Here is a 17,683-nt window from a genome sequence, read left to right on the forward strand (position 1 = left end):
ACAACAAGTGCTTCCTGGCATCAAGCCTGAATGACCTGGCTCTAGTTTTATGGCTATGCCCCTTTGTTCTGAACTCATCCCACCAGAGTAAAATATTTTCTCACCATCGACCTTCCTTTAATTATTTTAAACTCTTTAAAACATCTTGATTAGATCTCCCCAAATGTAAGGGAACACAAGCCAAAATGAAGCAACATGTATCATTTCAACTGGGCACACACAGTGTATAAGGTAAGTAGAGGTCACACTGATTGGCCTCCTTTTCCTTCATCTCCAAAAGCAAAACAAAAACTTCCACTCATCCATTTCACAACAAAGGCAAGTACGGCAACCAAATGTGCACATAGCAGCGTCCCACAAGCAGCAATCAGGTAAATTATTAGATAATCTGATTCCACTAGTGCTTACTGAAGGTTAAATGTTGGCCAGGACACAAAGTTCTCCTGTTCAGCCCAGAGTCATTAAACGGTCACCTAATTGGACAAACAGAGCTTTGCTCTAATGTCTCAGCAAAAGACAGCAACTCAGATAAGTTCAGTCCCATGGCAAGTGAAGTGAGTGCCAAGATTATGGGCTCAAATACCTAGAAGATGGCATGAACCTTCTACCTCATCACCCAGAGGGGGAGGACACACATAGATACATAGAAGATAGGAGCAGGAGGAGGCCTTTTGGCCCTTCGAGCCTGCTCCGCCATTTATCACGATCATGGCTGATCATCCAACTCAATAGCCTAATCCTGCTTTCTCCCCATAGCCTTTGATCCCATTCTCCCCAAGTGCAATATCCAGCCGTCTCTTGAATATATTCAATGTTATACCATCAACTACTTCCAGTGGTAATGAATTGCACAGGCTCACCACTCTTTGGGTGAAGAAATGTCTCCTTATATCTGTCCGAAATGGTTTACCCGGAATCCTCAGACTGTGACCCCTGGCTTTGGACACGCCCATCATTGGTAACTGCTTCCCTGCATCAACCCTGCCTAGTCCTGTTAGCATTTTATAAGTCTCTATGAGATCCCCCTCATTCTTCTGAACGCCAGCGAAAATAATCCCAACCTAGTCAATCTCTCCTCATATGACAGTCCCGCCATCCCTGGAATCAGTCTGGTAAACCTTCACTGCACTCGTTTGAGAGCAAGAACATCCTTCCTCAGAGGAGACCAAAACTACACACAATATCCCAGGTGTGGCCTCACCAAGGCCCTGTATAATTGCAGCAACACATCCCTGCTTCTATACTCGAAACCTCTCGCAATGAAGGCCAACATACCATTAGCCTTCTTTACTGCCTGCTGCACCTGCATGCTGACCTTCAGCGAGTGATGCATAAGGACACCCAGGTCCCGCTGCGCACTCCCCACTCCCAATTTACACCCATTCATAGTAATCTGCCTTCTTGTTTTTGCTTCCAAAATGAATAATCTCACACTTATCCAAATTATACTGCATCTGCCATTGATTTGCCCATTCACCCAACCTGTCCAGATCATGCTGTCGGACCCCTGCAACTTCATCACAGTTCACCCCCCCACCCAACTTGGTATCGCCTGCAAACTGTTGAGATGTTACATTTTGTTCTCTCATCCAAATCATTAATATATATTGTGAATAGCTGGGGTCCCAGCACCGATCCCTGTGGTACCCCACTAGTTACTGTCTGACAATTTGAAAAGGACCCATTAATCCCTACTCTTTGTTTCCTCTCTGCCAACCAGTTTTCTATCCACCTCAATACATTTCCCCCAATCCCATGCATTTTAATTTTGCAAAATAATCTCTTATGCGGACTTTGTCAAGCGCCTTCTGAAAGTCCAAATATGCCACATCGACTGGCTCTCCCTTGTCAACTGTACTGGTTACATCTTCACGCATGATTTTCCCTTCATAAATCCATGCCGACTCTGACTGATCCTGCTACTGCTTTCTAAGTGGTCCGTTATAAAGTCCTTGATAATGAATTCAAGCATTTTCCCCACTACCGATGTTAGGCTTACTGGTCTATAATTCCCTGCTTTCTCTCTACCTCACTTTTTGAATATTGGAGTGACGCGAGCTACCCTCCAATCTGCAGGGACAGTTCCAGAGTCTATAGAATCCCAGGAGATGACCATCAATGCATCCACTATTTCCAGAGCCACCTCCTTAAGCACTCTGGGATGCAGATTTTCAGACCCTGGGGATTTATCCGCCTTCAATCCCATCAATTTTCCCAGCACCATTCCTCTACTGATGGTGATCTCCCGCAGTTCTTCCCGCTCACTAAATCTTTCTTTCTCCAACATTTCTGGTATCTGATTTGTCTCCTCTTTTGTGAAGACAGAACCAAAGTATGTCTTCAATTGCTCAGCCAATTCTTTGTCCCTTATTATGCATTCCCCTGTTTCTGTCTGCAGGGGGCCTACATTTCTCTTTACCAATCTCTTTCTCTTCACAGATCTATAGAAACTCTTTAGTGTCAGTCTTTATGTTCCCTGCAAGCTTCCTTTCGTACTGTACTTTCCCCTTCGTAATCAATCCCTTCATCCTTCTTTGCTGAATTCTAAACTGCTCCCAATCCTCAGACCTATTATTTTTCTTGGCCAATCTGTGTGCTTCTTCCTTGGATCGGGTACTATTTCTAATTTCCTTTGTAAGCCATGGATTGGCCCTCTTACCCCTTTGCTTTTGTGCCAGACAGGAATGAACAGTTGCTGTAATTCCCCCATGCGTTCCTTGAATGTTTGCCACTGTCTATCCACTGTCATCCCTTTAAGTAACTCTCCCCAATCTATCAAGGCCAACTCACGCCTCATATCTTCATCGTTCCCTTTATTAAGATTCAGCACCTAGTCTCCGAATCAACTACTTCACTCTCCACCTTGATAAAAAATTCTTTGTGTAATGGTCGCTCATCCCCAAGGGGTCTCGTACAGCCAGATTGGCAATGACTCCCTTCTCATTACACAGTACACAGTCTAAGATGGCCTGCTCCCTAGTTGGTTCCTCCACATATTGGTCAAGAAAACCATCCTATATACACTCCAGGAATTCCTCCTCTACGGCATTGTAGCTAATTTGACTTGCCCAATCTATGTGAAGATTAAAATCACCCATGATCACCGATATTCCCTCATTACATGCATCTCTAATTTCATGTTTAATGCCATTCCCAACCTCACCAGTGCAGTTTGGGGGTCTATATATGATACCCACTAATGTTTTTTGCCCCTTGGTATTTCTCAACTCTACCCATACAGATGGTATCACAGTGATGATTTCTGGTTGGTTTAGATGTGCAGTACGAATCCAAGTTATCAAACTGTACAATTAATGTCAATGAGAAAATTCAATTTAGCATTCTTATCAAACAGAATGGAGCAGACATGAGACACAAATAGATCTATAACACTGTGGGCGGAATCTTTCAGTCTTGGCAGGTGTCTTGTTCGCTGCCTGAAACATGCTGACATGGAGGAGGAACGCCTGCCAGGGCTTCTGCCCAACAGGTAGTTAAGTGGACAGTGGCAAACCTTCCTCCAGACAGAGGACCCCAGAAGATGTCTTCCCACCCACCAAGTGCTGCCAGCCAATCCCCTGGCAGCATCTCAGAGGCAGTCATGCTGCTGGAACAACCCCCTCCAGCGTCCTAGGATTGCAGTGACCCAGGAAAAAGATAAGTGCTGCTTGGGGTAGTGTTGCAGGGAGAGGGGGTCAATGGGTATCGGCATCAAGTGCAGGAGGGCTCTTGTCCATGTCCATCAGCAGCCACCCCCCTGCCCCATGTCCATGTCCATGTCCTCGATCATGCACAGATTGAGGGAGCCCTCCATTCTCTACTTTCAGCAGACATGTAGTCTACACTTTTACCAGACTCATGTTGACAGGGTTGCCTGGAGCTGGGAAGATTGCAACAGAAGTGGGAACAGGTCCTTAAGTAGTCCTAAACTGGCCACTTAAGGGAATCAAGTGGAGGCGAGGTAGGAATATCAACCATGGGTCTTCCAGCCCAGGACGTAATACCAGTTGAGACAGGAAAGCATGGGGTATCATGTTCCAACGCCAACTCGCCAAACTCTCTGGCCTGCCTGCCTTCTTCTCCCTGGGCAGAAGATTGCAGCCTTTATTAAAATCAAGTATTTAACTCAACAGAAAGAGGCTACTAAGTCCGTCATATAGAACATAGAGCATTACAGCGCAGTACAGGACCTTCGGCCCTCGATGTTGCACCGACCTGTGAAACCACTCTAAAGCCCATCTACACTATTCCCTTATCGTCCATATGTCTATTTAATGACCATTTGAATGCCCTCCGTGTTGGCGAGTCCACTACTGTTGCAGGCAGGGCATTCCACACCCTTACTACTCTCAGAGTAAAGAACTGTCTTATATCTATCTCCCCTCAGTTTAAAGGTTTAAAGCTATGTCCCCTCGTGCTAGACATCACCATCCCAGAAAAAAGGCTCTCACTGTCCACCCTATCCAATCCTCTGATCATCGTGTATGCCTCAATTAAGTCACCTCTTAACCTTCTTCTCTCTAACGAAAACAGCCCCAAGTCCCTCAGCTTACCCTCATACGATCTTGCCTCCATACCAGGCAACATTCTGGTAAATCTCCTCTGCACCCTTTCCAATGCTGGCAACTTTCAGGGATCTATGTACATGGACACCGAGATCTCTCTGCTCATCCACACTGCCAAGAATCCATTAGCCCAGTACTCTGTGGTCCTGTTATTCCCTCCAAAATGAATCACCTCACACTTTTCTGCATTAAACTCCATTAGCCAACTCTCAGCCCAGCGCTGCAGGTTATCTAAGTCACTCTGTAACTTGTAACATTCTTCCGCATTGTCCACAACTCCACCGACTTTAGTGTCATCTGCAAATTTACACAACCATCCTTCTACGCCCTCGACCAGGTCATTTATAAAAACGACAAACAGCAGTGGCCCCAAAACAGATCCTTGTGGTACACCACTAGTAACTGGACTCCAGTCTGAACATTTCCCATCAATCACCACCCTTTGTCTTCTTCCAGCTAGCCAATTTCTGATCCAAACTGCTCAATCACCCTGAATCCCATGCCTCCGTATTTTCTGCAATAGCCTACCGTGGGGAACCTTATCAAACGCTTTACTGAAATCCATATACACCACATCAACTGCTTTACCCTGTTTAGTCACCTTCTCAAAGAACTCAGTAAGGTTTGTGAGGCACGACCTACCCGTCACAAAACTGTGTTGACTATCTTGAATCAAATTATTCCTTTCCAGATGATTATACATCCTATCTCTTATAAACCTTTCCAAGATTTTGTCCACAACAGATGTATGGCTCACTGGTCTATAGTTACCTGGATTGTCTCTACTCCCCTTCTTGAACAAGGGACAACATTTGCTATCCTCCAGTCTTCTGGCACTATTCCTGGAGACAAAGATGACTTAAAGATCAAAGCCAAAGGCTCAGCAATCTCCTCCCTAGCTTCCCAGAGAATCCTAGGATAAATCCCATCCAGCCCAGGGGACTTATCTATTTACACACTTTCCAAAATTGCTAACACCTCCTCATTATGAACCTCAAGCCCTTCTAGTCTAGTAGCCCGAATCTCAGTATTCTCCTCGACAACATTGTCTTTTTCCTGTGTGAATACTGACAAAAAATATTCATTTAGCACCTCTCCTATCTCCTCGGACTCCAAGCAGAACTTCCCACTACTGTCCTTGACTGGCCCTACTCTTACCCTAGTCATTCGTTTATTCCTGACATATCTATAGAAAGCCTTAGGGTTATCCTTGATCCTACCTGCCAAAGACTTCTCATGTCCCCTCCTGGCTCTTCTTAGCTCTCTCTTTAGGTCCTTCCTAGCTAACTTGTAACTCTTGAGCACCCTAACTGAACCTTCATGTCTCATCTTTACATGAGCCTCCTTCTTCCCCTTGACAAGTGTTTCGACTGCTTTAGAACTCGAACTATAGCATTTCCAGTCAATATTTGGAAAGTTAACAACTACCCTGCTGCTTTCGCTCCTATCCAGAATCATCTTTGCAATCCTTTCCACTACATCTCTGGAACTTTTCCGAGGCCTATAGAAAACCCCTAACAGGGTGACCTCTCCTTTTCTGTTTCTAACCTCAGCCCATACTACCTCAGCAGACGAGTCCTCATCAAACGTCCTTTCTGCCACCGTAATACTGTCCTTGACTAACAATGCCACCCCTCCCCCTCTTTTACCACCTTCCCTGAGCTTACTGAAATATCTAAACCCCAGCACCTGCAACAACCATTCCTGCTCTATCCATGTCTCCGAAATGGTCACAACATCGAAGTCCCAGGTACCAACCCATGCCGCAAGTTCACCCACCTTATTCCGGATGCTCCTGGCATTGAAGAAGACACACTTTAAACCAGTTTCCTGCCTGCCGGTACACTCCTGCAACTTTGGAACCTTATTCATGACCTCACTACTCTCAACCTCCTGTATACTGGAGCTACAATTCAGGTTCCCAAGCCCCTGCTGAACTAGTTTAAACCCTCCCGAAGAGCATCAGCAAATTTCCCCCCCAGGATATTGGTACCCCTCTGGTCCAGGTGTAGACCATCCCGTTTGTAGAGGTCCCACCGACCACAGAATGAGCCCCAATTATCCAGAAATCTGAAACCTTCCCTCCTGCACCATCCCTCTTGCTACGTGTTCAACTCCTCTCTCTCCCTATTCCTCGTCTCTCTATCACGTGGCACGGGTAACAACCCAGAGATAATAACTCTGTTTGTCCTAGATCTAAGTTTCCATCCTAGCTCCCTGAATTCCTGCCTTACATCCCTATCCCTTTTCCTACCTATGTTGTTGGTACCTATGTGGACCACGACTTGGGGCTGCTCCCCCTCCCCCTTAAGGATCCCCAAAACACGATCCGAGACATCCTGCACCCTGGCACCTGGGAGGCAACACACCAACCGTGAATCTCTCTCGTTCCCACAGAATCTCCTATCGATCCCCCTAACTATGGAGTCTCCAATGACTAATGCTCTACTCCTCTCCCCCCTTCCCTACTGAGCAGCAGGGACAGACTCTGTGCCAGAGACCTGTACCCCATGGCTTGCCCCTGGTAAGTCCCCCCCCAACAGTATCCAAAGCGGTATACTTGTTACTAAGGGGAACAACCACAGGAAATCCCTGTATTGACTGCTTCCTCCCAGCCCCTCTCACCGTCATCCATCTATCTTTATTCTTCGGAGTAACTACATCCCTGAAGTTTCTATCTATGACCACCTCTGCCTCCCGACTGATCCGAAGTTCATCCAGCTCCAGTTCCCTAACGCGGTTTCTGAGGAGCTGGAGATGGGTGCACTTCTCACAGATGAAATCAGTAGGGACACTGACGGCGTCCCTCACCTCAAACATTCTGCAGGAAGAACATTGCACTACCTTCCCTGCCTTCCCCTCTAGATACAAAAAAGAAAAAGAAAGAGCTTACCTGTTATTCACTCCCCTTCTCAGTAAGCACTCACTCAGCAACCTCTGCGCCCCGCACGATAACACCTGAGGGAAAATAAAAGAAAAACTACTTACCAGTCACCAGCCAATCCCTTACCTGCAGGTTGTGACATCACGGTTCAACTTCTTTCTACTTCTACCTGCCCTCGAGCCTTGCTCTTGATCTTTACAGCATTTTTTTTAAATTTTCGTTAGAGGAGGGGGTTGGGAGGGAAACACTGAAGAAGGGTATCAGGTTTAAGTGTCACTTGACAACAGCTCCTCCACAAAACACCTTCAAGTTAGGGTGAGCACAACAGACATATGCAAATTGCCCCCACAACAGCCAATCAGCATCTCCGCTCTACTGCTCTCTGCTGGATGCTGGTCTTCACTTGAACAGCTAGGGTCTCTTGCTCAGGTACACCTTCAAGTGAGGGTGAGCACAACAGACGTATGCAAATTGCCCCCACAACAGCCAATCAGCAGCTCCGCTCTACTGCCCTCTGCTGGATCACAGCTGTGCGGATTCCTTGGGAGCTAAGTACACAATCCCATTCCACCATCCTTTCCTTCATTTGTTTTCTCCCAAATGTTTTAAAGGCTGTTACAGATTTTTCTTGCCCACTATTCCTTTATTTTTAAGCACTTATAACATCTTTTTCTAGTTCCCGCAAGTCCATTTTCCGCCAATTATTTTTCTTCTTTTTTTAAATTTCGCCTCGCCATCTCCTAAATTCAGTCTGATTTTCTGTTGCAATTTTTACAACTCCACCTTTTTAAGCCTCATTTTAATATTTGTATCCATACAACTCCAGTTTATGCTCTCTCATCTTTGACTTCTTTGTGGGATTATGTCTGGATTGTACCTTAATCTTCTGGAGCTTGAAGACTTTTCATCTTGCTAATGTTTATTCTCTGTTTGGATTATTTTCTTTATTACCTCATTTAGTTTAGTTTTATTCTACTCAAATAACATACACCCGCTGTTTCGCTCATTTTTAACCTGTACATCCGACCAAATCAAATTCTGTTTGCTCTCTTCTGAGAACGTTCCCCTATTCATATGTTACTCTCTTGCCCCATGTCATTAGCTTCAATTTGGTTTTGTGCTGTTTATTTCATTGTTGGACCATAGCCATAATAACCCAAAAAAGGCATTCTAGGATACACTGTAAAACTTCCACCCCTTCTTTAATATTACAATCGTTTAGCACAGGGCTAAATCGCTGGCTTTGACAGCAGACCAAGGCAGACCAGCAGCACGGTTCGATTCCCGTAACAGCCTCCCCGAACAGGCGCCGGAATGTGGCGACTAGGGGCTTTTCACAGTAACTTCATTTGAAGCCTACTTGTGATAATAAGCGATTTATTTTCATTTTCATTTTTCTTCCTGTAATCACTGTTTGAAAATGAAGATTATCCATTCTGGTTATATTTTCTCTGCATTTATCATATTTGTCCACATTCCTTTGTACTGTCTAACACTATAATATACTTCTTCTAAAATAATTTCCATTCTTATTAATTAACTCCAATCTACAGTGCAGAACGAGGCCATTCGGCCCATTGAGTCTGCACCGGCTCCTGGAAAGAGCACCCTACTTAAACCCACACTTCTAACCTATCCCGTAACCCAGTAACCCCACCTAAAATTTGGACACTAAAGGCAATTTAGCGTGGCCAATCCACCTAACCTGCACATCTTTGGACTGTGGGAGAAAACCGGAGCACCCAGAGGAAACCCACGCAGACACGGGGAGAACATGCAAACTCCACAAAGACAGGCACCCGAGGCCCAAATTGAACCCGGGTGCCTGGAGCTGTGAGGCAGCAGGGCTAACCACTGTGCCACCATGCTGACCGCTTCATGTTTTGCATAATTTCCAAAACCAGTGTTATGTTTTTGTGTTGGAATTAAATCTTTGATTACTATTGCCATCCTCCCACCTTTATTTCCTACTCTATCCCTGCTACATGGCCTCCACAGCCTTCTGCAGCAAAGAGTTCCACAGATTCACCACTCTCTGGCTGAAAACATTTCTCCTCATCTCTGTTTTAAAGGATCATCCCTTTAGTCTGAGATTCTGCCCTCTGGTTCTAGTTTTTCCTACAAGTGGAAACATCCACTCCACGTCCACTCTATCCAGGCCTCACAATAGCCTGTAAGTTTCAATAAGATCCCCCCCCTCATCTTTCTGAACTCCAACGAGTACAGGCCCGGAGTCCTCAACCGTTCCTCATACATCTGTCATGTGAGAGTACCTTTAAGAAATGGGTGTTTATAAAAATAGCTGTAGTGGATGTATCTTTAAGAAACTGGTGTTTATCAGTGATGTCAGAGTGTGGGTGGAGCTGGGCTGTCTGTCTGCTTTACTTTCATTTTAGGCTGTTTGCTACAGGGTGTATTTTAGTTTCATTTTAAAAGCTGGATAGCTGCAGGCAAAACAAGGAGCTGTATAAGGATCTCTCTGCAAACTAAAGACCGTCTCCAGATCAATTGGGTGATTTCAAAGTGCTGACTGCTCTCAGTAGTGAATTTAAACCTGATCTCTGTGTTAAAAAGGGTATTTTGTCTTATGGATGTTAATAAGGAAAGATTAAGCTTTACTTCTAGAATATTGTATCTGTGGGGAGGATTGGTGTTGATTGTTGTTAAGATGTTTACTGTGGGTTTATAAAGTGTTAACTGGTTTCATAAATAAACATTGTTTGAATTTAAAAGTACTGTGGATCTCTGGTGCATCACACCTGTAAGGTATATCCGCGTGCTCCCCATAACCACAATCTATTAAAAGTTGTGGGTCAGCTGAACTCCATGATACACTTTGGGGTTCTCTAAACCATGGCCCATAACACATTAAACACAACAGGAATGCAAATAAACAAAACAAATAAATATCTAACACCCCAGCATCACACAAACCTGCCTCCCATCCATTGACTCTATCTACACCTCCCGCTGGCTGGGGAAAGCGTGCAGCATGATCAATGACCCCTCCCACCCGGCCTACTCACTCTTCCAACTTCTTCCATCGGGCAGGAGATACAAAAGTCCGAGAACACGCACAAACCAGATTCAAAAACAGCTTCTTCCTCGCTGCTACCAGACTCCTAAACGACCCTCTTATGGACTGACCTGATTAACACTACATTCCTGTATGCTCCACCCGATGCCGGTGTTTATGTATTTACATTGTGTACCCGGTTTTTTGCCCTATTATATATTTTCTTTTTATTTTCATGTACTTAATGATCTGTTGAGCTGCCTGCAGAAAAATGCTTTACACTGTGCCTCAGTACACGTGACAATAAACCAATCCAATCCAATCCCACCTCCCGCTCCCCAACTCCCCTACCTCCTATTTTCCAACACTCTACCCTCACCTACCCCCATTTTTGACACCTTGTCCTGTAGCCCCTGGGGTGGGAGGTGGGGAAAGGTCGGTACATGCTTCCTGACAAAATCCCTCACCTGTCAGCAGTCCCCCTCCTCTCCGCCCACACAGAGCAATCCAAACGCCCAGCAATACACCTGCTCACCCCCCACTGCGTTTCTGTGAACTACTCCACACAGCTAGCCTGGCAGTACCCGCCCATGGCGCCTAGCATCCTACCCCCCCCCCCACACTGAGTCACCTCCCTGCCAATCACACACTACCTTGGTGCAAATAACAATATCAACCATGGCTATATTCGTCGCCCAATAATATTTCATCTAGTCCATCCACCGGTGGATTAAACTCTTCCTCCACCATTCCTGCACCTTTTTCCATCAAAGCATCCACCCATTAATAGGGGAAAATGCCCAAAAACATGGCCACAAGCGGGAGCTGCCAAATGTGCAACCACTCACACCATGGCCGCCACCGGAAGTCCCCTGTTACATATTTTTAACCAGTTCTCAGTCCTGCTTTAACTTTTTTTAAATAAATTTAGAGTACCCAATTCATATTTTCCACTTGAGGGGCAATTTAGCGTGGCCAATCCACCTACCCTCCACATCTTTGGGTTGTGGGGGTGAAACCTAGGCAGATACGGGGAGAATGTGCCAACTCCATACGGACAGTGAACAAGGACCGGGATCAAACCTGGGACCTTAGCGTCGTGAGGCAGCAATGCTAACCACTGCGCCACCGTGCTGCCCGTCCTGCCTTAACTTAAGCCGTATCTGTTAATTAAATTTAAACCCATTATTTTTTGCTGCACTTAAGCAGTGTCCGATTCATTTGGGTACGGTGCACATGAGCCACTGAACAAGATGTAAAATTCCTTAAAGTGAACAGGCCTTTCTTTAAAATAATATTTCTTTCAGAGGATTAAATCGAAAGCCATCATTCAGAAGTAACCAAGGTATCTGTTCATTCACTTAAAAATACAGGTTCACTTTTGGTTTAGTGATTTTAGCACAGCCAAATAGCCCCAGTATACATTTATTAGCCAAAAGCTCGTGTATTGGGGCCAAATGGATTTGTGACAGTGTCGTTGGAGGGAGCAGTAACATCGCTACTTGGAGTCCAGCACCATGATGCCACTGGTTAGTGCATGCTATCCAGGAACAATTATGGTTCCAACAGCAAGAGGTTTCTTCAAGTTTGTAATATAGTCTTAAAGTTTAGATAACAGAATATAAGAAAATAATATGCAACTGGGGTATGCAATTAGGCACTTAGCCTACTCTACCATCCAATACAATCATGTTTAATCTTCTAGCTTCACTCCACTTTCTCATACTGTACCCTTATCGCTTAATTTCCTTATACTCTACAAAAGTACAGCTTTGAGTTGTTTAGTTTTAGGTCCCAATCTTCAGGAGTAAATCCCTTAATTCAGTTAGATGCAATGCCACAGATTGGTGAGATGTGAGATGATGACCTGAGATGGTCGGTTCAGCAGATGGCGAAGGCCGGTGATCTGGCAAAAGCCGAGCCTCTCCCATGACGGGAAAAATGTGTCACAACTAAACCACTCTTTATGTTCCCCGGTAATTAGCTTCAAAACCGCATTGATGGACACTTCGGTAGAGATTACCCACCTGACCTCAGCCATAGATGCTGTATGGCTTTAGAGAACCAACTGAAGAGACCGGGAAGAATAAATCTGAAAACAGTTTAACAGCCTTGCTGTTACTCCCAAATACTCGAAAAAAGGCATTATTACAATTCCCATTTATCACATTTCAGTAAAACAGTGGCAAAAAATTGAAATTTACTGACACAACAACTCACATGTTCTTTACTCTTCTTAGATCCAGGAATTGGAGGAAGTGATGCAGCCTTCGATCTAACATGGAAACCAAAGATAAACTCTTGGATCAATACACCAATTCAATATAAAAATTGCAAGAGCCTGTTCAGCCCATCATGTTCATGTTACTTCTGTCTGTCTGGAGGATGGAATGCCATCTCACTGCACTTCCATTGTTATTTTTAACATTCTTCCTTTTCAAATATTCATCCAATAAATATTACATAACCCCCTGAAGACAGGGACAGCAGGAGGCCTAAAAGAAAATTGGTGCCATGTGGTAAAAGGCCATTTATGAGGAGAGTAATTACCCTGGGCACACACACCTCCCATCTTCAAGAATGTCATGCACCCCGAATATACTGGAGTGTATGCTGGAGAGAACAAGCACTGTGACCTATCCAACAGATTGGTGGTGGCACTCAGTTTGACAGAACATTTGAAGTCATGGGACCTTTTCTAGCATTGGATCCAGGATCTCACAATTTTCACTTCTGCCATCACAGCATCAGTTGCAATCTCCAACCAGGCAAACTTAGTCTCAGATCTATGCACCACGCTCCCCCACTGGGTGGCCTCTTGACAGGACATTGAGATCAATAAAGCCAAGGGACAATCCTGCCCTAATTGCTGGTCCTCCAGCTCTCCTGCATTATCTCACTTCACCTCACTATCTCACTTGTCCTTGGAGGAGTTGAAGACTTTGGCACAGTGCACAGTTTCTGCTCCTCCAGAGTAGCCTGTAATGGTTGCTGTGGGATGTCAAAATGAGTTATTTAATCTGATCCCCCTCCATTCCCACCCTCACTGGCTCTAATTGGATAGGAAACCTGTCTCCATACCAACCTGTCTCCATACCCCAAGAAAATCTGAATTTTAATCAGCATGTCCATAAACCATCCATGGATCAAAAATGTAATGACAAAAATAAAAGAAAGGGGAAATAAGAGAATAAAGAAGGAATAGGAAGGACCTTTACAATTGCAACAAATATAAAATATAACAATTTCTTGATGTTGGAAAGAAACTTTTAACCACCATACAATTACAATCTAGAGTCCAATGGAGATAATGCAACAATGATACCAAAACCTGGAGAAGACAGAGAAATGGTCTGATAGTGATCTTTAAAATTATGCAGGGTTTCAACAGTGTAGACATGGAGAGAGGGTGCTTCTCCTGGTAAGAGAGTCCGAAACTAGGAGCCATAAATATGAGATACTCACAAATAAATCCAACAAGGAATCAAAGAGAAACTTCTTTACTGAAAGTGGTGAGCACTCTATACCACGTGGAGAGTTTTTGAAGCAAATAGAATAGATGGGTTTGAGGGGAGTACAAAAGGGAGAAACGAATAGACGGTCATAGTGAAGCATTAGATAAAGAAAGATGGGAGGAGGTTTCTGTGGAACATAAACATCAACATGTACCTGGTGGGCCAAATGGCTTGTTTCAGTGTTGTAGAATTAACTTTATGTAAACTCCCTTGTAGAATAGAATAGTACAGCTCAGAAGGAGGCCATTCAACCCCTCATTGTCTGCTCCTGTCCTTTCACTTGTTGCCCATTTAGACATTGGGAAAATCTGGACATTGGGAACAATGTTTCCACTTATTCCTGTATTTCCTAGTGCTTTTTATATTTTACCTGCATATCATAATGAATGATTGCCAAAGCTCTTGGGTTTGGATGGGTGTTTTTGGCCGGCTTTTTGGGTGAGCTCCACACTGCTATTCAACCACACTTAGTCATTTTCTGGGGCCGTGGGCAGTTTCTCCTCGGTCAAGCCCACATTCAGAGGTTTTTTCAACACTGGAGAGCTGAACTCGCCAGCCAGACCGGCTCCTCAGAGATTGGGTTGCCATTTTGTAAGGGTGCCCCGATCTCTAAATGGGTCTGAGGGTCCCCCACACCCCTCATCTACGGGAAATCTCCCCACACTTGGGGAAGGGGGGGTAGTGAGGGCACCCTGCTATAGGGCCGGTGGCTGGTCCCCTTTTCAAGCCTCCCTACCTCCCTTTTCTGGGAGCCCTACCTTCAGGACCCCCACCTTTAACACACCCCCAACCTTTATGAGATCCCTTCATATCCGCCCTTCATCCCACCACCCACCCTTCATACTCCCCTCATCCCCCCCTTTCATGGCCTCCCACATGCCAAGACCCTTAACACTACCACGATGGCAGTGCTTGCCAGTGCCAGGGCGGCAATGCCAAGGTGCCAGGCTGACAGTGCCATGGCACCCAGGTACCAGAGGAAGAGCCAGGGGGCAACCCTGCCCTGTCTGTGACCACCCAGGAGTCTGCAATGGCCTTGAAACACCCCACCCCTCCCCAAGTGCCATTATGCCTGATCCATGTTTGAGTGGACCAGTTCTAAACGGCGCCTGGGCCAGGGTTCGCTGGGGAGGCCGTTAATTCCCAGGCTCCAAGAGAATTGGGCGTAGACATATTTAAATGAGCCTAATATGTATATCTGGATCTCGCCAGCGAGGGCGAAATACCAGATCATGACATCTCGCAATATTTGAATGAATCTCACGAGAGACCTCTCGAGAGATTCAATGGCCTCGTCACATCACCAAGTCACGCGCGGCGAGATTGTTCAATTTACACAAACCATTATTTTGAATTTCCCACAAGGTCTCTTTTTAATAAAGCCTGGAATGAAGTCATTTGTAAGCCAAAAACAATTATATTCTAGGTTGAAGCAACCCGCTTAATTGCCCAATCCACTACCTTAAACACTCTCTCCCTCCACCACACAGAGTGGCAACTGTCTGTACTAAGGGCGGCACAGTAGCTCAGTGGTTAGCACTATTGCTTCACAGCGCCAGGGTCCCAGGTTCTATTCCCTGCTTGGGTCACTGTCTGTGCGGAGTCTACACGTTCTCCCTGTGTCTGCATGGGTTTCCTCCGGATGCTCCGGTTTCCTCCCACAAATCCCGAAAGACGTGCTTGTTAGGTGAATTGGACATTCTGAATTCTCCCTCTGTACCCGAACAGGCGGCGGAATGTGGCGACTAGGGGATTTTCAGATTAACTTTATTGCAGTGTTAATGTAAGCCCACTTGTTACATTAACAATGATTATTATTAGGACGTGATACACGGCAGCAACCCACCAAGGCTCCTTCGACAGTATCTTCCAAACCTCCAACCTCTACCGCCTAGAAGGACAAGGGCAGCAGATACATGAAGACATCACCACCTACAGGTTCCCCTCAAAGCCACATATCATAGAATCTCTACAGTGCAGAAGGAAGTCACTCGGCCCATCGGGTCTGTACCGACCCTCCAAAAGGGCATCCCACCTAGGTCCAACCCCCACCCTATCCCCGTAACCTAGTACGCCCACCTCACCTTTTGGACACTAAGAGGCAATTTAGTCCAGCAAATCCACCTATCCTACACACCTTTGGACTGAGAGACGAAACCAGAGCATCCGGAGGAGACCCATGCTGACACGGGGAGAACGTACAAACTCCACACAGTGACCCATGTCTGGAATTAAATGGGTCCCTGGTGCTATGAGGCAGCAGTGCTAACCAGCGTGCCACCTTAGTCATCCTGACTTGAAACAATATCGCCGTTCCTTCAGTGTCACAGGATCAAAATCCTGAAACATCGTTCATAGCAGCTCTGTGGGTGTACGTACACCACATGGGCTGCTGCAGTTCAGAAAGGCGGCTCACCACCTTCTCAAGGGCAATTAAGGATAGACATTAAATGCTGGCCTTGACAATGCGTGAACAAAAACATATTTCCTCAGCTCCTCTCCTGAACATATGAACTCCTTTCTCGGTTTCAGTTGCACCTGAGAATGCTACCTGGGGAGCTGCATCTAAGTTTGAATTTAATACATTTGAGGATGACTAAAGTAATCACACAGGAGGCTATAACACACATGGAAGACAATATATTTGCATGCAACCACACAACCATCCACTCACACGTGCACGCACGCATATGCACGCAGAACACTCGGCAACTCTACCCCATAGCACAGTAGGAGTTGGGCATGCCGAAGAATTACAAGTGCACAAACATAATCCTGTGGCTCAGGATTAATCAACTCTGTTTTATCTCAATCATATTATATGTGAAAGTACTTAAAGTGCACCAAGTCTCCCAACTATAAGTTTCAGCCTCATGGAGTAGGAGTGTGCACATTAAGCAATATAGAGTTGCAAGCATTTTGTGAGGGCTGGAGTTGGGCCAACTGTACACCTGCAACAAACTAACAGGCATCGCTTTTCAGCATTGCTACCTGGGTCATGCAGGTGGCAGATAATACTATTTGATAATCCTAACCTAGCAGACTCTGTAAACGATGTCGTCATCCAGATCTGATGCCACGTTCTATGGGTAGTGTATACACCACCTCCATGGAGACATGCTATGTGCATTGTTCTTCTCTGAAGAGGGTTCTGGAGAATCAAACGGGGCAACTTTCCTCAATTATATCCTGCACAACAGTACTCCTACGTCACCAGCCATTAAACAGGAAGCCACAGGCTCAGCAGCTTGACGGGACAAACATTCTTAGAGTTACTTTTCCCCAATACAGGGCGGGATTCTCCGATCGCCGAAATCGCATTCGCCGAAAGGCCGGAGAATCCATTTTTACGCCAAAATCATTTTGAGAGTTACTTTTCCATTTGGAAAGATTGAAGAACTGAAAAACGACAAACGCAAAAGAAAACAATTGCCACGAGCATAGTGTTTAAGAGGCAAAATCATTTTAAATCTAGCTCCTTAACAGCTGATGATGCTCAGGATTTCTATCCTCGCCCTTCTTCAGTGAATTCCCAAGGCCCACTCCAGAACAAGAGCTCTTGAATATGAAACCAACCAGCTATAGGCTGTGAGGATCAGCCTGCACAATTTGTGACCAAAAAGCCTGTTGTGGTCTGGAGCCACTGTCACAACACTGGGGCAAGCCAACATATTCCATTCCCTGTGAGAAATTAATACAAAGG

At 45.4% G+C, this 17,683-nt stretch overlaps 1 protein-coding gene across 3 annotated transcripts in view; it reads right to left on the minus strand.

Moving 5' to 3' along the window:
- The window catches only part of LOC140425439 (doublecortin domain-containing protein 2-like), a 293,077-nt gene that overhangs the window by 217,896 nt on the left and 57,498 nt on the right, over positions 1-17,683 (minus strand). For all 3 annotated transcript variants that reach the window (XM_072509709.1, XM_072509710.1, XM_072509708.1), the window contains one exon: positions 12,686-12,740. In XM_072509709.1, coding sequence (XP_072365810.1) covers positions 12,686-12,740 — 55 coding nt within the window. The remainder of the gene's footprint in view (positions 1-12,685; positions 12,741-17,683) is intronic.

The sequence above is a fragment of the Scyliorhinus torazame genome, chromosome 6 (genome assembly GCF_047496885.1).
Source record: "Scyliorhinus torazame isolate Kashiwa2021f chromosome 6, sScyTor2.1, whole genome shotgun sequence".
Classification (NCBI taxonomy): domain Eukaryota; kingdom Metazoa; phylum Chordata; class Chondrichthyes; order Carcharhiniformes; family Scyliorhinidae; genus Scyliorhinus; species Scyliorhinus torazame.